A 23,841-nucleotide genomic window follows, 5' to 3' on the forward strand; every position below is an offset into this window, starting at 1 on the left:
CCACAGACCCGAGCGCGGGCTGGCGCGGCGCCCCGGGCCCCCGAGGACCTGCGGCTTCCCCAACCCTGAGGCCGGAGGGCAGGGGGTTCGAGGGAAAGCGGCATCCTCTCGCCTCGCTGGGGTCCGCTGGCTGCGCGGCGAGGCGCAGGGGGGCGGGAGGTGAGGGCTCGGCGAGCCCTCCCCAGCCTCTCCGGCTCTCCACCCTGCTAAGTGGGCCGCGCTGGGTGACGCCGCGCCACGGCGACCCGCTCGGCGCCTCCGCCATCTTCCCCGACTCTCCGGGGCTCCCCCCGCGGCCGCGCTGGCTTCGCGCTTCCCTTCCGGCCGCTGACAGAGATCCGGGCTGGGCGGGGAGGCCGGACGGAAGAGGAAAGGGAGGGCGGCGAGGCGGCCGCGGCGGGGTGTGGAGCGCGCGGCGCGCGTGTGTGTGTGTGTGCGTGTGTGTGCGCGCGCGGAGGGGAGGTGGGAGGAGTGGCGACGCGAGGGAGGCGGAGGCATGAGAGCGCGAGGCGCCGCTCGTCGGCTCCTTGGCCCGGGCGGAAAGAGCCGAACGCAGCCCGAACGCGCTATTAAAATGGCGGCGGCGTCGGCGGTGGCCGCGGCGTCTGGTCGGTGAAGTGACTCTGCTGCTTCTCTCCCCGCCCGCCCCCTCCCTCCTCCTCCTCCTCCTCCTCCCTCCCCCGTCCTTCCCCCTTCCCCGCCGCCGGCGCCTCGGCGCCCCTCCGGCCCGCGCGCCTCCCCTCGCCCCCCGCGCTCCCCCTCCCCCATCCCGCAGCTCCCGCCCCGTCCCCGCCGCCGCCGCCCGCCGCCCGCCGCCCGCCCTCGGCGCCTCCCCGCCCCGCCGGCCGGCCGGCCCCCTCCTCTGCCTCTCTCCCCTCCCCCCCGCCGGTCGGGACCAGTCCGTGCGAGCCCAAGCGGGGGAGGGGGGGGCGGCGGCCGAACGATGTGCGAGAACTGCGCAGACCTGGTGGAGGTGTTAAATGAAAGTAAGTGAGGCGCGCCGGCGGCCTGTCGGGGTGCGCGGTTTGGGGTCCCCGCGCCGGCTCCCGGCCTTTGCAGGGGCGGCCCGCGGACGGCGACGGCGGGCGGGCGGCCGTGCGGGCCTAGCCCCCGGGAAGGTGCGCGCTGGCGCGGCCGCCGCGGCGCCTCGGGCCCAGGCCGGCCCGGTTACCTGGGCGCCCGAGAGGCGGCCGCCGCCGAGCTGCGGGCCGGCCGGGCCTCGGCGCTCTCGCCTCTCGGAAAGTTTCCTCATTACAGGTGTCAATTAACGAAGGCAGTAATGAGCCCCTCGCCTCGTCGCCCCCTCGTCCTGCGGGCAAGGTGAGGGGAGGTGGCATCGGACGACCAGGCTTTCCTCCGCAGTCCGAACCCTCCGGCCGCCCTTTTGATTTCCAGTTTGCGGCCGAGGCCTCTTACCTGCTGATTTTCATTAAACTCCTAGGAAAGAGGGTGGTTTCTTTTTTTTTTTTCCCCCTCCCTTGGGGGTGTGTGGGTGTATTAAGCTTTTCTGCCAGTCCTTAAATAGCTGAAAATGAACTAGGAGAGGGACGAACGGGACCTTCTTACCCTTTAAAAAAAATGCGAATTAGTTAATGATGTTTCCTCCTGCTGTGCAATTCAGCGTATTAAAGGTAAATTCCTAACACCCCGGTGCTACTATCCCGGGGTAGTCACGGCCTTACGTCCTAGAATGAAAGACAATTCCTTTTATCTTTTGTACTACCAAAAAAAAAAGTACCTTGATTTTTTTTTTTTTCTAGCCAGTTCCTTTTTATTTTATCTCTGATCCTTACAACATGATATTTCGGCTTAAGGTATATTGCAAGTCAGCTACTTCTGGGCCCAAAGGCCTAGTTGGAAAAGCTGAATTAGCTGAAAAGGTCAATTTACAAAAAACTTGTTTGGGAAAAAATGTTGATTTATGGACCGTTTACATGGATTTGCAATTTATTCTGTGTGATATTTCTGCAGACTTGTTAACCGATTTCTAATATTGTTCCCTTGAACAATTGTTTTGGAGAGGGTAACGCCGTCTTTCTGTTGGACTTCTGTTTGTGTATGCTTGAATTTCGTGGCTAAAGGCAGTCAGTGCAAGGTTCTGCTGTACTTTAAACCGTGTTTGCTTGCTGACAGGTGCAAGTATGCTTTTTTTGCCTTCTGTTCCAGTGATCAAATAATTGTGTCGTCCTAGATTTTCTAAGAATTTTAAGATTATTTCTATGTGTTTTGAGATTCTCTGTGGTAATGCTCATGAACTTCAGTTCTTAAACTTTTTTTAATGCATCTTGCGGTCCAGGTGAAAGCTGTGATTGTGACTTTATATTCAGATTGGAAAAACGTTAGCTTTGCTGTTTGATATGTTTTAGGAAAAATTCAAGTTTGTTGAGTTTATACTTTAATAGGAAAACTTTATAGAATTTAAAGAAATGAAAGACTGTTAACTTTTCCTTCTGAAAAGAGATGTAATCTCAGTCCCAGTGAAAGGTATTGTTTAAATATTAGAAACACTGATAAGTGAAAGAGAAGTTAGCTTTGATTACCTTTGAGTAAAAGCAGTTTTTCCAGATTCACAAAATCCAGATTCTCTGAGAAATCTGCCCTGATGCGCCAAAACTGGGTTTTATATGTAAGCTGGTAGTTTCTTAATATTTTCTTTAAGGCTGAGTTTAAAAATTTACCTCTTTAACCCTGATCTCATAGTGATGCTTTCTTTGTTAAAGAATTACTTCAACAATGTCATACATAGTTTGTACTAGGCTATTATAGGTTCTTCTCCCTCCAGTTGCTTGAAAGTTATTCTCATTTTTTCCCTTTGTGTGGTTCCTGTGTTTAAAGGAGGCTTTTAAGTTCCCTGAGAGCAAAGAGGATTACTGTATCTCACCATAGTAATGCTTACCATTGCTGTGATGGACAAAACTTGATACAATTCGCTGAATTGAAGTTGGTTGTGTTTTCTTTTTTATAATTTTGTTCACAATAAATATGTTTGGACTCTGTCCTTTTTACGCTGTACTTTGGGCAGAGATTATCACCAATTCGTGTTTGGCTAGAAGTTGAAGTCCCAATATAAATTGCTCAAAATTTGTTTTTTAGTATATAGCTCTGCATACATTTTTTAACAACCAAGAGAAGAAATGAAATTATGTGCACTTTTGGGTGGTGCTTTTCATGTTGATGGTCGGATTTACAAACACTAATCTTTTTTAACTTTGTTCTTGAAGTCTGATTACATACAGTATAAAGTGTATAATTTGTGTAAACAGAGGGTAGACTATGGGTAGTATGGCTCAATGACAGATATACGGAGACATGTTAAGTATAAGGACTTTGGAGTGTTGCATTTAAAATCTGGCACAATGTAATAGACTTAAAAAATTGTTTAAAACAATGAAAATATTTTATCACTTTTTGGTGAAAATATCGCTGTTACCACTTACATTTCAGTTCTTGCTGAGATTGTAAAAGTATAAGCATTCACTATGGAAACAAGGCTATGCAGGCAGGATTTTGCCAGCAAGTTAAGGACCAATTGGAACCTGTGGCTGGAACCATGTTAGGAACCTGTCTCCAAGTCCGCTTTTAAAAGGTACCTTGAGAGATAACCTGAAAGTCGAAACAGGTTCAGCATGACATTTGGCCTTAATGTTAGAATAAGGAGGATCTGTAGTACTGATTCTGAGTTTTCATTTCCCCCTTTAATAAAATGGGGTTTTTTTTGTTGTTGTTGTTGTTGTTAAATATAAAGGAATTTAAAAATAAAGTTTGGGAGTATTGAATAAATTTTGTGGGTTTGCATTGATTTGAAGATTTGAAGATAACATTTAAACTTGTATTGGTATGCTCATTACACTAGATTTTGTGTATAAACTGACTTTTTTGTAACCCTGAAGGGTGTTGGTGAGAAGTGTCAAGTTCTGCCTTGAATTGAGATTGTTATTTGCCTTTGGAAAGTCAGTGTTTCTGGAGAGCAAAGTGATACTGTCTTTAAATGTACATTAGTTCTTTGAACCAGTTATATATTGTTGATTTTATTCTGTGTTTTGTAATTTACCAAATTTTACATGATGAACAGTTCATTTGAGGTAGGGGAAGAAATTGAACTTAAGGAGGCCAGTGCCTGTTGAAGTCCTGGCTACTCCATATCCAATCCAGGTCCCTGCTGGTGGCCTGGGAAAGCAGGGGAGGATGGCCCAAGTCCTTGAACCCCTGAACCTGTTTGGGAGATCCACAGGAAGCTTCTGGTTTCTGGCTTCAGCCCAACCCAGTTCCAGCTGTTGTGGAAGTGAGCTAGTGCATGGGCAGTTTCTTCAGTTTCTCTAGTCTCTCCTCTGTAACTTTGCCTTTCAAATAAAAACAAATATTTAAATAAGAAAAAGAAATTGAACTTTAGAAAGGATTAATTGATTTATTAAAGAACACCAGTCACTTGGATAATAAGTAGTCGGATATTCTGGCATCTGTATTTATAGAACAATTCTGTTTCTTTTTCTTTTTTTAATTATTTTTATTGCAAAGTCAGATATACAGAGGAGAGACAGAGAGGAAGACCTTCTGTCCGATGATTCACTCCCCAAGTGACTGCAGCGGCTGGTGCTGTGCCGATCTGGAGCTAGGAGCCAGGAACTTCCTCCAGGTCTCCTGTGTGGATGCAGGTTCCCAGGGCTTTGGGCCATCCTGACTGCTTTTCCAGGCCACAAGCAGGATGGGAAGTAGAGCTGCTGGGATCAGAACCGGCTCCCATATTGGATTCTGGTGCGTTCAAGGCAAGGGCTTTAGCTGCTAGGCCATGGCACTGGGCCCCTATGTATTTACTTTTCTTAAAATATATCTACTCGATCGCTTCTCGGCTTTTTGGGTAAGATCAGGTATAAAATATATCCACACTAAAGGCAGAATCACGGAGAGGGAGCTCTTCTGTGTTCTGGGCCAGGTCTCACATGTGGGTGATGGGGTATAAAAAGGGGGCCCATCTTAGGGAGCTGGATGAAACTGACATCCATATGGGGTGTGTGCTCGGCAGCCTGTGGCTTAACTCATTTTGCTACAACTTGGCCTCTTGTTTATTTATATGTTTATTTATTAAAGATTTACTTATTTGTTTGAATGGCAGAGTCAAATGAGGGGAGAGAGCTCCTGGTTCACTCCTGTAGCTGCACTGGCTGGGACTAGGCCAGAGCTACTAAGCTAGGAGCCTGGAATTTTAGTCATTTCTCCTGCGTGGGTGGCAGGAGCCCTGCTTTCCGAGGTGTGTGAGCTGGGTCAGGAGTGAGCAGCTGTGAGTTGAACTGCTGTTCAGATAGGGTGCTGGTGTTTCAGAAGGTGGCTTGATAAGCTATACCATAATGCTGGCCCTGGGATTTGAGTACTTTGTTGAACAATTTATGCCAATTACTTCCCTGAGCACTTTAAGTGCGTCTGATTTAATTAGTTCTTTTACTCAGGTAGTCTGTCTTTTCAGATGAGACTGTGATGGCTTAGAGGATTTACTCCAGCTGGCGTAGGGCCGCTTGACAGTATGAGATCTAGTGAGGATTAGCACAGGGCTGAATTCAAATCAAGGCAGAAGCTCATGCTCTTCTTCAACAAAATATTTATTTTTTACTTAAAAGTTGAGTTAGGGAGAGAGCGGTGGAGAGAAGGACCTAGCATGATGGCTGACTCGGATAATCCTCCTCTTGTAAGCTCTGGAGTCCAATGGGTGCTCAACTCTGGCCATTGTAGGCATTTGGGGAGTAAACCGGCAGTGAAAGGTGTTACCCTGTCTCTCCCTCTCTCTGTAAATCTGCTTTTCTAGTAAAAATAGATCTTAAAAAAAAAAAAAAAGAAATGATGGGGCTTGCATCTATTGGCTCACTATCCAAATGGCTACAGTGACCAGAACTGGACATGACTGTTGCTGGGAAGGCGGTTAGCGGGAAGATGGATCAGAAGTGGAACAGCATGCCCTAGAACTGGCACCCATATGGGAAACCAGCACTTCAGGTGAAGGATTAACCTACCACTATGCCACTGAACCAGCCTCTAAAAGCTCATACTTTTAAGTTAGGCTACATTGTATACGTTTTATATGTATATATATTTTTAAAGATTATTTATTTGTATTGGAAAGTCGGATACACAGAGAGGAAAATAGACAGAGATCTTCTGTCCGTTGATCCACACCCCAAGTGGCTGCAGCATTTGGAGCCAAGCCAATCCAGAGCCAGTAGCTTGGAACCCCCTCCAGGTCTCCCATGTGTGTACAGGGTCCCAAGGCTTTGGGCCATCCTGGACTGCTTTCCCAGGCTACAAGCAGAGAGCTGGATGGGAAGTGGAGCAGCCGGGACATGAACTGGTACCCATATGGGATTCTGGCGCATGAAAGGTGAGGGCTTGAGCCACTAGGTTACCACATCTGCCCCAAGGTTTTTTTTTTTTAAAAAGCATTTCAATGGTTTGTTTATTTGAAAAGCAGAATTGAAGAGACACACAGAAACACATAAGTCTTATATCCTCTGGTTTACTTCTCAAATGCCTGCAACCTCTGGGACTAGGCCAATCCAAAGCCAGGAGTCTGGAATTCCTTCCTGATTTGCTACTGAAGTAGCTGGCACCCAAGCACTTGGGCTGATTCTTTTTTCAGACACACTCACAGGGAACTAGATGAGAAGCCCAGTGGCTGGAATTTGAACCTGTGTGCATGTGGAATTCTTATGTTGTAGGTGGTAGCTTAACTGATAACATCACAGTGCTGGCCCCTGATTTATTCTGATGGAAGACATTGTGAATACACTGTTAACCAAACTGAAAAATATTGTTGGGCCTGGTGCGGTGGCCTGGTTGCTAAAGTCCCCATTTTGAACATGTCAGGATGCCATATGGGTGCTGGTTCTAATCCCAGAGGCCCCACTTCCCATCCAACTCTCTCCTTGTGGTCTGGGGAAGCCACAAATGGGAGACCTGGAAGAAGCTCTAGGCTCCTGGCTTTGGATCAGCTCAGCTCTGCCTGTTGCATCTGCTTGGGGAGTGAACCAGCAGATGGAAGATCTTTCTGTCTCTCATGCTCTCTGTCTTATCTGTCTTTCCAATAAACATCAATTTAAAAAAAATTTTTCTGGAAAGGCAGAATTACAAAGAGGGAGGCAGAGAGACAGAGATCTTCTCTCTGCTAGTTCAGCCCCGAAATGGCCAAAACAGCTAGAGCTGGGTTGGTCAGGAGAAGCTGCAGGACCCAAAACTTGCATCACTTTCTTCTGCTTTCCCAGACACATTAATAGGTAGCTGGTTGGGAAGTGGAAAAGCTAGAACTCCAGCCTCTGCCCTTTTGGGATGCCAGCGCTGCAGGCAGCAACTTCACATGCACTACCTCATGGCTTTGAGCTCAGACATTCTGATGTAGGGTGCTGGTGTTCCAACTTGGTGGCTTAATCAGTATTTCAGATCCCCTCCCCTGTTGTAACTTCGTAACTAGCTTTAGCTCTTCCTTCATGTAACATATTAGTATTTCTTGAATGCTTAATGATAGTATCTGTAAGTGTACTTTATGGGTGTATCTTAGGTGTAGATTGTGCGTTAAGTGAAAAGTGGATTATTTTAGAAAGTTGGAAATCTAACCATAGTGCCTTGACCAGTTTGTGACAGATGTTAACTACATGGACTAGGCTACTTTTTATTTGATTTTTAATTTTCATTTTGAGAAGTGGAGGAGACGGGAAGAAGAGAGGTGTGTGTGTATCTATGTCAGTGTGTGTGTGTGACTTGCCTAAAGGCTCAATAGTTGGGCTGGGTCAGGTTGACTGAGAACTCTGATCTGTATGGCCCCTGGGGGACAAAGGGACTCAGGTACTTGAACCATCATTTGGTGGGAGCTTCCAGGTTGTACATTAGCAAAAAGCTGCATTCTGAGTGGCCAGTGCTTGAAAGGGCACTCCAGTATTGGATGCACGCAGGGTAGTTGTTATGCCACATGCCCTTGCTATGTGTGCTGCCGAAGTGAGCACATGCCATATGCCCGTAGGCGGCCTTTTTTTAAAAAAAGATTTATTTATTTATTATTGGAAAGTCAGATATACAGAGAGGAGGAGAGACAGAGAGGAAGATCTTCCGTCCGATGATTCACTCCCCAAGTCAATGCAATGGCCAGTGCTATGCTGATCCAAAGCCAGGATCAAGGAACTTCTTCTGGGTTTCCCATATGGGTGCAGGGTCCCAAAGCTTTGGGCCGTCCTCGACTGCTTTCCTAGGCTACAAGCAGGGAGCTGGATGGGAAGTGGAGCTGCTGGGATTACAACTGGTGTCCATATGGGATCCTGATGCGTTCTAGGCGAGGACTTTAGCCGCTAGGCTACGCGGCCGGGCCCAAGGCAGCCTTTTCTTTTACTCTAATTTTGTCTCTGAATTACAAAATTTCATGTTCTCTCATTATAGACAAAAGCTTTTCAATTTTGGAACTCTTGTTGACATTTTTTAAATGTTTCTCATTTTTTGTACACCTTTACATTTTAAAAATTTAGATTGAGAAAAGTATTATATTAATATTCAGTTTGTTTAATCTTAGTGATAATTTCCCTCTAATTTAAGTTAGATTTATTTCATATGAGAGCTAGAGTCCTACTGTGTGCTGGCTGACTCCCTTAATGCCTGGAAGCTGGGAACTCAGTTCAGGTCTGCCATATGGGTGGCAGGGACTTTAATTATTTGAGCCGCCACTTGCTGCCTTCCAGTATCTGCAGGAGCTGATCTTTCAAAGCAAATTTTTGCCTGTGTAGTATTTTTAAAGAATTTTCTTTGAAAGAGGGACAGAAGGAGATGGTGGAAGGGAGAAAGAGAGAAATGCTTTTTTCTTACTCCCCAAGTAACAACAGCCATATCTAGGTGACAGCTTCTCCTTGTCTGGGTGGATTAGTGAGATACTAGATTGGAAGCTGGAACTGGAACTCAGGCTCTGATTTTCATGGCCAGTGTTGCCAGTGGTGGTTTAATGTGCTATGCCACTGTAATGTGCTTTGCCACAGCAGTGGCCCTTCCCCAAGGTTTATTCTAGGAGCTGTTCACTGATCAGGTGTATTCAGCCTTTTGTATCTGTAGGAGCCTGTGCCCATAGATTTCAACCAGCTGTGCATTGGTAGATGTTTGAGCAGGAAAAAAACTTGTGACAGTATAAACCTGTGAACATATAGACTCTTTCTTTCATTGTTGCCCATATATTGTCATAACTATTTATATAGCATTTGTTTTAGATACTGTGAATTATCTATTGGCTGTGTATCTATTATGTGCAAATATTATACCATCCTATATATGGGACCTGAACTATGAGTTCTGAAATTGTGGAGGGGTGTTAGACAAATTTCTTGCATATACTGAGGCTCAACTTTTATCAACTGCATAGATTCATTTTATAGATTGTTACTTGGTTTTTTTAGTTTGGTGTTTTTCATTATAGGTTTAATTATTTTTGTGTGGTATAGTAGCTAAAGAGTTGATTTTTTTTTTAAAAAAACGTAGTGGATAATAATCGTGATACCTTTTCGTAGCTGTCATAGTTCTTTATTGCCAGAAGAATTGTTGGGGAGAGGAGAGTAGAATTAAATCCAGCTTCTTTTAGAAAAGATTTTGCTGGTTCACTCACCGAAAAAACCACAGAGGCTGGATCTTCCTGAAGTCAGGTACTAGGAGCTTCCTCTGGATCTCCCACATGGGTGGCAGGGATCCAAACATCTGGGCTATCTCTAACTGCTTCCCCAGGCTCATAAATGGGGAACTGGGTCAAAAGTGGAGGAGCTGGGACTTGAACTAGCGCACATTTGGGATGCTAACTCTGTAGACAGTGGTTTGACTTGCTGTGCCATGGCTCCAATCCCTGACCTAACTTCATAACTTGGTGTATATCATTCCTATTTGGCTCCAAATTGATTCTTCTTTTTCCTTTTTTTTTTTTTTAAGATTTTTATTTTTATTACAAAGTCAGATATACAGAGAGGAGGAGAGACAGAGAGGAATATCTTCCTTTTGATGAATCACTCCCCAAGTGAGCGCAACGGCCAGTGCTGGGCCTTGATTTGGCCTGGCCCAGTCCTTGACTGCTTTCCCAGGCCACAAGCAGGGAGCTGGCTGGGAAGTGAAGCTGCTGGGATTAGAACTGGTACCCAAATGGGATCCTGGGGCATTCAAGATGAGGACTTTAACCGCTAAGCCAGGCCCCCAGATTGATTTTTCTAGCCTCAGTTCTGTTTCTTTGTGAGACCCTCTAAAATTTCTTCCATTTTTTTTTTTTTAAGATTTATTTATTTGTAGTTGAAAGGGAGATTTACATAGAGAAGTAGAGAGACAGAGAGAAAGATTTTCCATCTGCTGGTTAACTCCCCAAATGGCCATAATGGGCAGAGCTGAGCTGATCCAAAGCCAGGATCCAGAAGCCTTGAGTCCCAAAGACTTAGGCCATCCTTCGCTAACTGACCAGGCCATAAGCAGGGAGCAGGAATGAAAGTGAAGCAGACGGGATACTTCTGCTGCCACCTTTAGATATTAGTAGGAAACTGGATTGGAATCAGGCGGGACTTCATTTTTAGCACTGTGATATGAGTTGCAGTGTCTCCAGTGGCATTTTAATCTATACTAACCACAGGGCCAACCCGGGTACCTGATTTTTTTTTTTTAAAGAGGCGCATAGTATATGGGCCCAATGTCGTAGGCTAACAGCTAAGAGTCCTCACCTTGAATGTACTGGGATTCCATATGAGCACCAGTTCTAATCCCAGCTGCCCTGCTTCCCATCCAGCTCCCTGCCTGTGGTCTGGGAAAGCAGTCGAGGATGGCCCAAGGCCTTGGGACCCTGCACCCAAGTGGGAGACCCGGAAGCAGCTCCTGGCTTTGGATTGGCGCAGCACCTGCTGTTGCAGTCACTTGGGAAGTGAATCATCAGATGAAAGAACTTCCTTTCTGTTCTCCTCTGTGTATATCTTACATTCCAATAAAAATAAATAAATCTTTAAAAAAATACAAAAAAGATCACATAGTATAAAAAATAAATGAAAAGAGAATCTAGAACTTCCTGTAAAGCAGTGATCCTTTTGGTAAACATCTCTTCAATTCTCTCTTTTTTTTTTTCTCATGTTATTTTTGTGAGTTAATGACTTGACTTTGTTCCTGAATGTTGTTTTTATGATGCAGACATGTTTTAATGTGAGTGTATATTTACATTATGATTTGTTTGCCTCTGTAGTTTTTCATTATTTGGTTCTACTTTAACCTAAAAGATATTCTATTGATAGCCATTGGGTTATAGTTACCACCTTTTGTAATGTATGTGAGATGGGTTTGCTGTATATCTTAAATTGCATGTTTAAAATGAAATCTGTTAGTAAAATAAAATTGTATTAGCATTAGAGCATCAGTATAGCCTTATAGTCTTAGAGAATTGCTTTGAGGGACAGGTGGTTGATGCAGCTGTTAAGTGTCCACTTGGGACACCTGTATTCTTTGTAGCAGTGTCTGAATTCTGGTTACAGATCTCCTTCCAATTCGAACTTCCCACATATGTGTACATTGGGAGGAAGCAAGTGATAGCTCAACTTGGGTCCCTTATGCCAATGTGGGATACCTAGGTTGAGTTCTCAGCTTCTGGTTTTGGCCTAGCTTTTGGCCTGACAAAGTCTGGCTGCTAAGGGCACTTGGGGAGTAATGGAGTGAGTAGGAGATACCTCTGTGTTTTCTTTTCAGACAAAGCACACTCGTAGTTTTTTGTTGTTGGTGGTGGTAGACTGTTTTAAAGTGTGTGCATTTAGCTAGTGGTAAAAAAAAGTGAACCTGTGGGTTGGAGCTTCTTCTGTCTGCCTGCCTTTGAAATAAATTATGCTTAGGAACATATTATACCCATTCTAAATAATTGTGAGATAAGGTAGGTACTTTTCTATTCAGGTTAATTTGGTTTAGACCCATGCACTGTAGTCTCTTTATTAAGATTGGCTCTGTAGGGCCTGGTGTTGTGGTGTAATGGGTTAAACGGCTCCCTTGTAAGCCAGCATCTCATGTTTGTGTTCTGGATGCTCCACTTCCCATCCAGCTCCTTGCTAATGTCCTGGGAAAAGCAGTAGAATATGGCTGAACTGCTTGGTACCCTGCTGCCTACATAGAGACCTTATAGAGGCTCCTTGATTTGGCCTGGCCCAGCCCTAGCTGTTGGTAGTCAGTTGGGAAGTGACCCAGCAAAACAGAGATTGAGACTTCCGTTTCTTCCCCTTTCCATCTTCATTCACCCCAATAACTATGACTTTAAAATAATTATTTTAAAAAATGGCTCTGTAACTGGAAATGAATGTAGACAGATAAGAGCGGTTCATACTAAAGACCAGAATAAATTGAGACTTGGGAAAGTGCTGGAGCCTGGCACAGTATCCTAGCAGCTAAAGTCCTTGCCTTAGACGTGCCAGGATCTCATATGGGCGCTGGTTCCAATTCTCATGGCTCCACTTCCCATCCTGGTAAAGCATTCGAGGATGGCCCAAAGCCTTGGGACCTTGCACATACATGGGAGACCTGGAAGAGGCTCTGGGCTCCTGGCTTAGAACCAGCTCAGCTCTGGCCATTGCAGTCACTTGGGGAGTGAATCAGCAGATGGGCTATCTGTCTCTGTCTCTCCTCTCTCCATAAATCTGACTTTACAATTAAGGAAAAAAAAAGAAAGAAAGAAGAAATAAGGAAAAATGCTTAAAGTAAGGATGTTGAAGTTGTAGTCAAATTAAGAAGATGAAGGGACAATGGCCCCAGTGCCTGGGTGGAGTGTGATGTACTAACATTTGGTTAACAGAATGTTGTTTTTCTCTAATGATGTCTTCTTTCTTTTCCCCCTTTTTGGGGAGAGAGTCCTTAAATAGATAAGATACCTAATATATTAAAAGGGAATATGACCTCCAGATTGGTGAAGAAGTACAGATTGATGATCTCTAATTTGAAAACCTTAAATGTTTGAAAGTCTAAAGTTTTTTGAGATACCTAATAATGTCTGTTTGAAATACCACAAATTCTAACCAATGATGAAATCTGAAACACTTCACAAACATACCTGGTAGAGCATATTTAGCCTTGTAATGAGAGATTGATAATGTTTTTCAAACTTAAGTCTCCAAATCTGTGTAGATTACATCCAGTAAAGATGATGCATTTCATGGTTGGGTGTGATTGTGAAGTTTGGCATATATTCTGTTAGGGAATTAAGACTTGTCTTATGGGAACTAAAAGAAATATTCCATTAAGTGACAGGTAATTGCTTAGGAGCCATGAAAGGCATGGCATTAACAAGGAACTTAAGTTAACCATAACAATGTTCTTTGGTCTAGAAGCTAATGTGATAAAACATAAAAGTGCTATTATAGATGTCAGATTATGATTGCAGCATGTAAATCTGATTAAAAAGATACAAAAAATATTTTTTGTCAGTGTGCAGGGATATAACTGGTGGCAAGCTTATTTCTTTTCAAGATTGTTGTCAATGATTGTGGCTTATTAACTGTTCATTATAGTAGAAGTATCCACTTTTCAAGGCTTCAGGGACATTTGGAACCTCTTGTCTCAAAAACTTTTTGTGGCTTATAAGTCAAAGTTATATAAAGAATTTCTTTTGGAGAAAAGGATGTAGTTGCTTGGAGAGAAGCTTGGGAACTATAGATATTATGTGGATGCTCAAAAACAAACAGTATGAGTGAAATATTAGTCCCACCTAATAGGATTTAGGCTATCATATTTGTATAGTTGGAATACTGTGGAGAACTATATATAACAGTGCTAATGCTAATATTTCTTGGTTTATGGTGGGGTTATGTTCTGACAGATGCATTGTCATGTGTAGTGTGTAAAAAGTGAAAATTCAGTACTGTACCCATCCTGCTGAACAACATGAGTAGCAGCCCAGGCCCTGTAGCATATGGGACGTCCTCATGGAGCTCTTGGCTACTACACCTATCGTGAGAGGATCGTTCTTCATATTGCTAATCTGGAAAAAGGTGAAAATTCAAAATTCTAGGCACAATTTCTAGTCAGTATGTAGTATTTTGGCATCATCGTAAAGTAATTCAGAAACTGTCTTTGTAATTACTTGAGCACTGTGATGTCATATCTTTTTTGTTTAAAATTTATTTTTATTATGAAGTCAGATATACGGAGAGGAAGACAGAGATTTTCTGTTCACTGAGTCACTCCCTGAGTGACTGCAACGGCTGGAGTGTGCTGATCCATAGCCAGGAGCCTCTTCTGACTCTACTACGCAGATGCAGAGTCCCAAGGTTTCGGGCGGTCCTCAACTGCTTTCCCGGGCCACAAGCAGGGAGCTGGATGGGAAGTGGAGCTGCTGGGATTAGGACCAGCGCCATGGTGTCCTGGTGCATTCAAGACTTAAGCTGCTAGGCCACGCCGCTGGGCCCAACTGTTGAGCTTTTAAAGGAATTTTGGAAGGAATAATTCTAAAGATTTATTTTATTTTTATTGGAAAGGCGGATATACAGAGAGGAGAGACAGAGAGATCTTCCATCCGATAATTCACTCCCCAAGTGAGCGCAACGGGCCGATGCTATGCCGATCTGAAGGCAGGAGCCTCTTCCGGGTCTCCCACACTGGTGCAGGGTCCCAAAGCTTTGGGCCGTCCTTGACTGCTTTCCCAGGCCACAAGCAGGGAGCTGGATGGGAAGCGGGACTGGCAGGGATTAGAAGCGGCGTCCATATGGGATCCTGGGCATGTAAGGCAAGGACCTTAACCACTGTGCCACCCCGCCGGGCCCGAAGGAATAATTCTAAGGTAAATTAGGAAGAGTGTCATGGAAAGTGGAAGATTGAATTTGACTTTGGATATGATTGGAATATTTGTTGGCAATCAAGAGCATAAAAGTGGTTTTCTGTGATTTGTGAGGTTCTGCATTGCATAATGTCTTTTAATCTCATGCTTTAGGTTGCTTTGCTTTTTTATGGCATTCTTTGTTGGACCTTTATGCCTACTGCCTGTTAAGCCCTTGAGTTTGCACATCAGTGTGGATTCCCTCTCCCCTGTCTCATTTCACTTCAGAGATGCCTTTCCTGAACGCACAGTTTAAAGTAGTTCTGGTTCTTTCCCTTCGTGTAGTGTTTGTCATAGTGCAGAATTATATATTTCTGTATTTACTTCTTAAATGTATTTGCTTTGTGAAACTGTCAGTTCTGTGATTGCAGCTATCTGATTGCCGTGTTTCGTATTGCCTGCACCTACTAAGGTTGGTTGTTGCTTGGCACAATGTCTTAATGTCTTAACTTCACTGTAGGGTGGGTATTGGAAGTGAGAGTAGAGACAGACTGGATATGGAGATTTTTCTTTTCTCTGTTTTTGGATATTTGGGTGCTTTTATGGCATCTTGACACTATCACTTTTTATAAAAATGTACTGTGTTGATTTTAAAAGTTCTGAAGCATTTTTTCTTTGAATAGTTCTTGATGTTAATATGGATGAATTAAAAATCTGAGTATACTTAGAACAAGCTTAAGAGTCTGTTACAAGAACTAAACAGTATCAGTCAGACAGATGTGTGCTGATTTTAGCTGTGTTTTGCTTTTAATCCAGGAATTGTCTTATTTATTTATTTATTTATTTATTTTGACGGGGGAGGTCTTGTTTTTCTTAAATGATGTGTTTATTTGAAAGAGTTACAGATAGAGGGAGGAACAGGGAGAGATCATCTATACTGATGCGCTCTCCATATAGCTGCAAAAACCAGGGCTGGGCCAGACTTAATCCAGGAGCAGACCCTCCTTGTGTGTGTGCATGGGTGCACATACTTGGACTGTCTTCAGTTGTTTTTGATACGTTAGTAGGAATTCTGATCAGAAGCAGAATATACAGGGCTGGAATCATAACCCTGATACATAATTCGGACTTCCCAAGCATGGATTTAACCTGTTGTCACAGTGTCAATTCCTTCCCCTTTCCCCCTCTTTTTTTTCCCCTTAAGATTTATTTGGGTGCCTGTGTTGGTATAATGCAAAACCACTGCATTGCTGGCATTCCATTTGGGTGTTGGTTTGAGACTTGGCTGCTCTGCTTCCAATCCAATCTGCTAATGGATCTGGGAAAGCAGCAAAAGATGGCTCCAATGTTTGGTCCCTTGTACCCACATGGAAGACCTGAAAGAAGCTTATGGTTTTCAGCTTTGTGCTGGCCCAGCTCTGGCCATTGTGGCCATTTGTTTGGGAAGTAAACCAATGGATGAAAGATCTATGTTTCTTCCATGTAACTCTTAAATTTAACATAAATAAATATATTTTTAAAAGATTTGCGTATTTGGATGAATTAAAGGGGAGAGGGAGATGATAGCTACCTTCCGTCTGCTGATTCATTTCCCAGCTGACCACAGTGGCTGGGGCTGGGCGCCAGGCTAAAGCCAGCAGCTCTGCCAGGGTCTCTCACGTAGGTGGCAGGGGTCCAAGCACTTGGCTTGTCTTTGCTACTTTCCCAAGCTCACTAGCAGGAAACTGGATTGGGAGTGGAACAGCCTAGCATGAACTAGCACCCACGTGGGATGCTGATGTTGCATTGCTTTGTCTATACTATGCCACAGCACTTACCCCTACCCACAGGTTTTTAATGATTGGGACGTATGGTTACTTCAATGAACAGTTTTACTACAGTTTTGTAGTAACAATAGTGATAGCTTTGATTTCTTTTTTTGAAATTTCAGAAATAATTTTATCTACTTTTATTACAAAATTTGAGAGACAGAGAGAGAAACCTCTTGTCTATTGGTTCACTCCCCAAATGCTCCTGATGACTTGGGTTGGGACAGCCAAAACCAGGAGCCCAGAATTCAACTCAAGTCTCCCAGCTGGGTGGCAGGGACCTCATTAACTTGAGCCATCATCACTACTTCCCAAGAGTTTTGCTAGCAGAGGCTGGGGTCTGGAGTTGCAGCTCTGAATCTATTCCAGGTACTCCAATATGGATACAGGGCTCCTAATCAATGGTTTAAGTGCTAGGCCAAGTGCCTACCTTTCTATTGTAGTTCTGTGTTGTTTTTTTTTTTTTAAAGATTTATTATTTTTTCATTTGAAAGGCGGATATACAGAGAGGAGAGACAGAGAGGAAGATCCTCCGTCCAATGATTCACTCCCCAAGTGAGCGCAACGGGCCGATACTATGCCGATCCGAAGCCAGGAGCCTCTTCTGGGTCTCCCACGCGGGTGCAGGTTCCCAAAGCTTTGGGCCGTCCTTGACTGCTTTCCCAGGCCACAGGCAGGGAGCTGGAAGGGAAGCGGGGCTGCCGGGATTAGAACCGGCGCCCATATGGGATCCTGGGCGTGCAAGGTGAGGACCTTTAACCACTTGCGCCACCGCGCCGGGCCCTCTGTGTCGTTTTTTTAAGGACCTTCCTTCTCTTTATTCTTACAGCTTTTTCTCAGGCGTTTGAATTTTAGCTTCTGCTTGTAGAAACAACTGTATTGCCACAGGTCATTATTGTCCTTTTACCCAAAACAGATGAATTTTTTCCGTAGTTTTTTTTTTTTTTTTTTTTTTACATGAATCAGTGCTTTTTTAAACTTTAAACATCAGTAATTCCATTGTTAAAATTTTGGTGTGTATTTCTGTTTTCCATAACTATATGAAAAATTGAGTTCAGATTTGCCTACTGTTTGTATCCTGTGTATTTCAGAATATAATTTATATTCAATGAATATTTTCCTACTTGAACAAATTAAACAGAAATTTAGATAATGTTTTGAGTTAAGAGGTGCATTTTTTTTTAAAGGGTTTTTGGTTGCCAGGTACCATTTTCAAAGGTAATTGTATAGCCCTATAGCAGCGTATGACAGTGTATGATTTGTGTCTGTGTAGTTCAGCTACTCTGTTGTTCAATTTCTACGTGGAAGAGAAAAAAGCGTGTAGTTGCTGTCTTAACCTATTGACTCTTTATTTGGGTTGATATTTGATTCAAACATCTTTTTGAAAAAATAAAATTTTTTTTTTTTTTACTTGATTCTTTATGCTCTAACCCTATTCTTTTTTTTTTTTATTAGTTTATTAGGGTACAAAGAGTCATGGGCTACAGGGTGAAAGTGGGTAATATCATTGTTTCCACACTAATATAATCATTTTGCCCTGTATCTGGGGTTAGGGGAGTAACAAAGGGAAAAGCCCCACCCTACCTTCCACCCATCCCCGATCCCCAACATGAGGCGCTCTCCAAGGGTCCTGCTCAAACAGTTTTGATAGTTCATCAGTTCTGGATTGCTGCCAATCTCACCGTCCCAACTGTAATGAAACCTATTCAGAGTCCACTGGCTGGCAGTCTCTTGATGGTTGGGGTTCCAAGATCAGCAGTTCAGTTGGAGAAATATCCAAAGAAACTTCATCTGAGTTAATCCCAGATCTGATTCTTGAGTGAGTTTGCTAGTACAGACTCCCAACACTGTTTGTCACACCAATCAGCTTATGCATATGCTGGTCGTTGCGATTGCTGGGTCCGTTCGGCTTCCAGCCCTGTCTTCCTTGTGAACCAACGGGTGTTGTAGTCCAGCTCGATTCTACCCACTTCATACTCGGTCTTCATGCAAACCAGTTGGAGCTGCAGCTTAGTTGGGGCGACTCCCCAAAACCCCTACCAGGCCTGCCCCCTACTCTGGTTCCCATGCTTGCCAGTATGCACCGCAGGCTTGTCCAGTCTGTCCCACTTCCCATTTAGCTCTCACACACGTCAGTGGACATTGAAGCCTAGTTCAACCCAACCAACCTATTGTCCAGCCCATACATCTACTGGCAGGTGCCTTTCTGTCTAGCCCCCCCTGCTCCTAGCCTGGGTTTTGTGCTGTCCAGTGGGAGTGGTAACCCTGAGGGAGGTGCCCACTATTTCCCTACTAGGCCACACCCACTCCCAGAGTATGCAGTCTCCACGTGGTTTTGGCATTTGACTTGACAGAATTAGCTCCCAGTACCAGCCTCTGCCAGCTAATGCTGTGGCTAAGCCCAAACACCCCTCAACGTACTCTAATTTTACCTCGCACCAGTCAGAACAGTCAGCTCACCGTGAGGCCCACAGGTGCTATCGCCCTGCCTAGTCTGAACTGCCCCCATCCGTATTCAGACTTTCCAATGGAAGTAGTTATCCAGCAGGGGTGCCCACGTTCCCCTGTTGGCTTTGCCTCCTCCCCGATTGTCACATGTGCTGTTTGCGAGCTGCAGCCACATCTGGTACGGCTCATCTCACCTTGGCATTACTTGTTGTGTACTGGTATGTGTTGCATCCGAACCTGGCTCGACCCACACTCTGTTCTGGTGCTCGGATTCACCAGAAGGTAATGTGAACAGATTCAGGCTGGTCTGCCCCCAACCCATGCCATGTGTATGCCAGTGGGATAATTTTCATTGTCTGTTCTGGGTTGTTCCCTATTGTTTCTTGCGCTTACCTGCATGGGACTGTGTCCTGCCAGAGAAGTTGCCCAGGCTCCTCCACCAGAACCTCTCCCAATGCCAGTTTTCGCGCATACCAGTGGGTCCATGAGCCAGCACTACTCAGTTCGCCTCCTATCCTAGGAGGAACAGTGGCTTTTCCTGACTGGCCTTCAACCCAAGCTGGTCCTTGTTGTTGGATATTTCAACCCATCCATGGCACTTCCATACCCCCACGCAGCTCACACATGGTTCAGTAAGGGCTGAGACCTAGCCTAGTCCGTCACACATCTCTCCCCGGTCCTCCAGAGCACCAGATGGTGTTGGAATCTGGCCTGGCTTGGTGCTTCCCGTCCCAGTCCACACTTGTGCCAAGTGAGATTACAATCGTATCCTGATCAGAATGCAGCCTCAGTTCCAGCCCATGCGCTCCTTGGTGGGAAACTCAACCCAGCTAGGGTGTCCCATTATTTCCTCACCCGGGCCTCTTCCCTGCCATAGAGCAGGTGTAGGCCGGTGGTTGTTCTGTCTCCGCTTGGCAGAGCCCCTCACTTGACCTGGCCCCTTGGATGCTGTGGCTTAGTGCCTCTGCCTCATGCAGATCAGTATATGCAAGGACCTACATGGCATGAGCTGTGCTCCAACCTGATTTCTGTTGTTTCTTGTGAGTTAAGGTTTGTTCAGCCCTGCCCATTCTGCCCCCTTTCAGTGGCAGCCCGGCCCACCCCACATCCTGTTTAAAGATGCACATTTGGGTGCTGCTGCCTTGACCTACCCTGACTGTTGTGGATTCCTTTACCCATGAGTGATGGCAGGTGGCGTGGTCACATCTAGCTTAGACCATTGCAACCCCTGCTTGCAAGCTAACCCGGGGGACTTGTATTCCAAAGGGTTGGGCCCACACAATCCCACAGAGTCTACCCCCAGACCAAGTTCTCTTGCGTGCTGGATAGTGTCTTGATCCTGCCAAATGTGATCACTCCACAACTCCAACACTCGGTCGGGCAATGGTACCCAACACTGCCAAAGAGGCCCCCATCCATAGCTTCGGCGTGGGCTAGTGTGTGGCGATCAGTGATGTTCTATACTAATATCCCATCTCTGTATTCATAATTGAGCTGTTGCATCTGTCTTACTGAAATTATCTTCTGGATACTTCCCTAAAACCACTAGTTCTTGGTCCCCTCGCATGCTTAAATCTTTCATGACCCTGTCACTGAGAATACCCGAAAATTCACTTTGCACCTACACTCAACCTAGTCTTAGTCATGAGTGACCCCAGGCAGCAACTACATATCTTGAAAACCCCTGAGTTCGCCCTGCCGGGCGGCCAGCAAACAGTGCCTGACACCATTTGGTGCACTGGCTGCCCTGGGGGAGGCTGAGGACTCGTTCACTGCCTTGCGGCAGTGTCTTTGGCATGAGTCCCCTGCATTGGGTCCGACCTGGCAGGGGCACCCCCCACAGTCGCCACACTGCAGGGAGCGTCAGTTGCCCCCGAGCCCAAGGACCGAATTCCAAAATTTATTTTTCTTAGAGATTTATTTTTATTGCAAAGTCAGATATACAGAGAGGGAGAGACAGAGAGGAAGATCTTCCGTCCGATAATTCACTCCCAAGTGACTACTCCTGGCCGGGAGCCGGGAGCTCTTCTGGGTCTCCCACATGGGTGCAGAGTTCCAAGGCTTTGGGCCGTCTTCAGTTACTTTCTCAGACCACAAGCAGGGAGCTGGGTGGGAAGCAGGGCTGCCGGGATTAGAACTGGTGCCCATGTGGGATCCTGGGGAGGACTTTAGCTGCTAGGCCACTGCGCTGGGCCCTAAAACTTATTTTTAATTTTAGATGATGTTATCATAGTTTATCAGAATGGGATGTTTCTAGGGTTAGGGAAAAGTGGGTATGATCATGGTTTCCACATTTTCTGTTTCTCCCTTCTGTGGGTGCGGAGGGGAAGGGATAAACAGAAAAGCCGTACCCAGCTTCCCAACCACCCCAGAACCAGAGTCAGAGGTTGGGGAGTTGGTAGAGACAGAAACATGTGCAGAGACACGGTTAGAGGTAGATGTAGAGAAAGAGTCGTGTAGACAGTGCTTCAGCTAAGCTGGGGCATTGACTTTGGCAGTCTCAACTGACATCCTCTCATAACCGTTTCCTTAGTTCTTGAGAGTTTTAATTACTTGAGAGATAACTCATCATCTGCTTCACTCCTGAAACACCTACGCCTGAAGCCAGGCGCCACTAACTCAGTTCAGTTTTCTCACATGAGTAACAAGAAGTAAGTTCTTGGGGCTGTCACCTACTGACTTCCAGATTCTGTATTAACTGAAAGCTTTATGAATGAGAAGGGAGCAAATGAAAGAATTGTAAGCGAGCACTGCACCACTCACTCCTGTTCTTGAATTTTAATAGCAAGTAATTTCTGGTTATGTATAAAGGTGTTTTTCTATCCTGAGTTCAGATACGGAATTAAATCTTTTGTCTTAAGTTGGCGTTGTGGCAATGTAAAGTAGCTGCTTACAGTGCTGACGTCTCTTGGGTGGGCACTGATTGAGGTCCCGGTTACTCTACTTGCAATTGAGCTCCCTGCTGATGTACCTGAGAAAGCAGTGGAAGATGGCTCAAGTTGTTGGGCTCCTGTTCCCATGTGAAAGCCCTGGCTGTTGAGCCATTTGTGAGAGTGACCAGTAGACCTCTCAGTATGTCTCCCTCACTCTAGCTCTGCCTTTCTAAAAAGCAAAAACAGAAACTCTTTTTCCTAATTGTATGAATTGTGAAAAATGTTACTCATCTGAAATTGATTTTTTATAGATTTATTTAAGAGGCAGTAATGAGATCTTCCATCTGCTAGTTCATGCCCCAAATGGCCACAACTTCTGGGACTGGGCCAGGCCCAAGCCAAAACTGTTAACTCCATCTGGGTCTCCCACATGGGTGGCAGAGACCTAAGCACTTGTGCCATTTTCCACTGTTTTCTCGGATGAATCAGCAGGGAGCTGGTTTGGATGGATGTACAGCAACCAGGGGATGAACAGTCACAGGTGGCAGTCTAACCTGGTGTATTACTATGCTAGCCCTTAATTTTTATTTTTAATTTATTTTATTTTTTTTAAAGATTTATTTATTTGTTTATTGTAAAGTCAGATATACAGAGAGGAGAGACAGAGAGGAAGATCTTCCATTCGATGATTCACTCCCCAAATAAGCACAGCGGCTGATGCCATGCCAGGATCCAGGAACTTCCTCCTGGTCTCCCACACTGGTGCAGGGTCCCAAAGCTTTGGGCCATCCTCGACTGCCCTCCCAGGCCACGATCAGGGAGCTGGATGGGAAGTGGAGCTGCTGGGATTAGAACTGGCGCCCATATGGGATCCCGGTGTGTTCAAGGCGAGGACCTTAACTGCTAGGCCACGGTGCTGGGCCCTGCTAGTCCTTAATTTTTTAAAGAAGATTGACTTATTTACTTGAAAGGGTTAGAGAGGGAGAGAGGCAGGTCTTCCATCCATTAATTCATTCCACAAATGACCTCAAAGGTTGTAGCTGGGCTGCTCTAAAACCAGAAGCTTCTACCCTTTGCAGGAGTAAGCAGTTGAGCCGCCACCTACTGCTGCCCCAGTCGTGTTAGTAGGGAGCTGGACTGAAGTGGGGCATTCAGGACTTAGTTCAAGTTTGGTGCCTACATGGGGTACTGCCACCATTGCAGAGAGTGGCTCTACCAGCTACACCACAGTGCTAACCCTATTTGCTTACTTATTTATGAGGATTTATTTATTTGTAAGGGATAGTTGACAGAGAGGAAGAGACAGAATCTGCTGTCTGTTAAGTGGTCACCGTAACTGAGGCTCTGCAAAGCCAGTGCCAAGGCTGCATCTCCTATGAGGATGGCAAGGGAGTGACCAGCACTTGGATCATCCACTATCTCAGGTACATAAATCAGCTAAATACAAAAAGGACCAATTAGGCAGCATCTTAACTTGTTGAACCACAGATCCTGCCCTTTTCTTGACGGAGTTGAAGCACGAGTTTTTACTGTTGGATGAATGTAATTCAATTCTTTTGCTGCTTGGGCTTTTGATGTCTTGTCTGTGGCTCTGTTGTGAAATCCAAAGTCAGGAAAATTTATTTCTTTTGTTTGCTATTATTTATTTAGGTCTTCAGTGTGCTTTGAGTTAATTTTTGTATATATTATAAGGAGGGATTTGTTTCTATATTCTTAACATAAGTAGAATCAATGTCTTGAAATCCTTGTAAATCAGTTGAGCATATATGAATTTGTTTTTAATTCTTTGTTCTATTTCACTATATGTCCATCCTTAAGCTCTCTCCTTGTCTCTCTCTTTGTAATTTTTAAAAATACATAAATAAATCTTTAAAGGGGAGGAAAAAGCACTGGACATTGTTGTTTGTTTGAAAAAAGCATATATATTTAAAAATGTATGTGATTTCTTTGGAAAGGATGTAGAGAGAAG

General features: G+C 44.8%; 1 protein-coding gene across 3 annotated transcripts in view; it reads left to right on the top strand.

Moving 5' to 3' along the window:
• Window positions 1-534: 534 nt before the first annotated feature.
• The window catches only part of USP34 (ubiquitin specific peptidase 34), a 204,572-nt gene continuing 181,265 nt past the window's right edge, over window positions 535-23,841 (top strand). For 2 of the 3 annotated variants that reach the window (XM_040993394.1, XM_040993393.1), the window contains exon 1: window positions 866-986. In XM_040993394.1, the coding sequence (XP_040849328.1) occupies window positions 944-986 (43 nt within the window). In that variant the 5' untranslated portion in view covers window positions 866-943. Of the gene's footprint in view, window positions 987-23,841 lie in introns of all 3 variants that reach the window. The other variant, XM_040993392.1, reaches the window with a different exon arrangement.

The sequence above is a fragment of the Ochotona curzoniae genome, unplaced genomic scaffold, assembly GCF_017591425.1.
Source record: "Ochotona curzoniae isolate NIBS_2020 unplaced genomic scaffold, NIBS_Ocur_1.0 contig_883, whole genome shotgun sequence".
NCBI lineage: Eukaryota > Metazoa > Chordata > Mammalia > Lagomorpha > Ochotonidae > Ochotona > Ochotona curzoniae.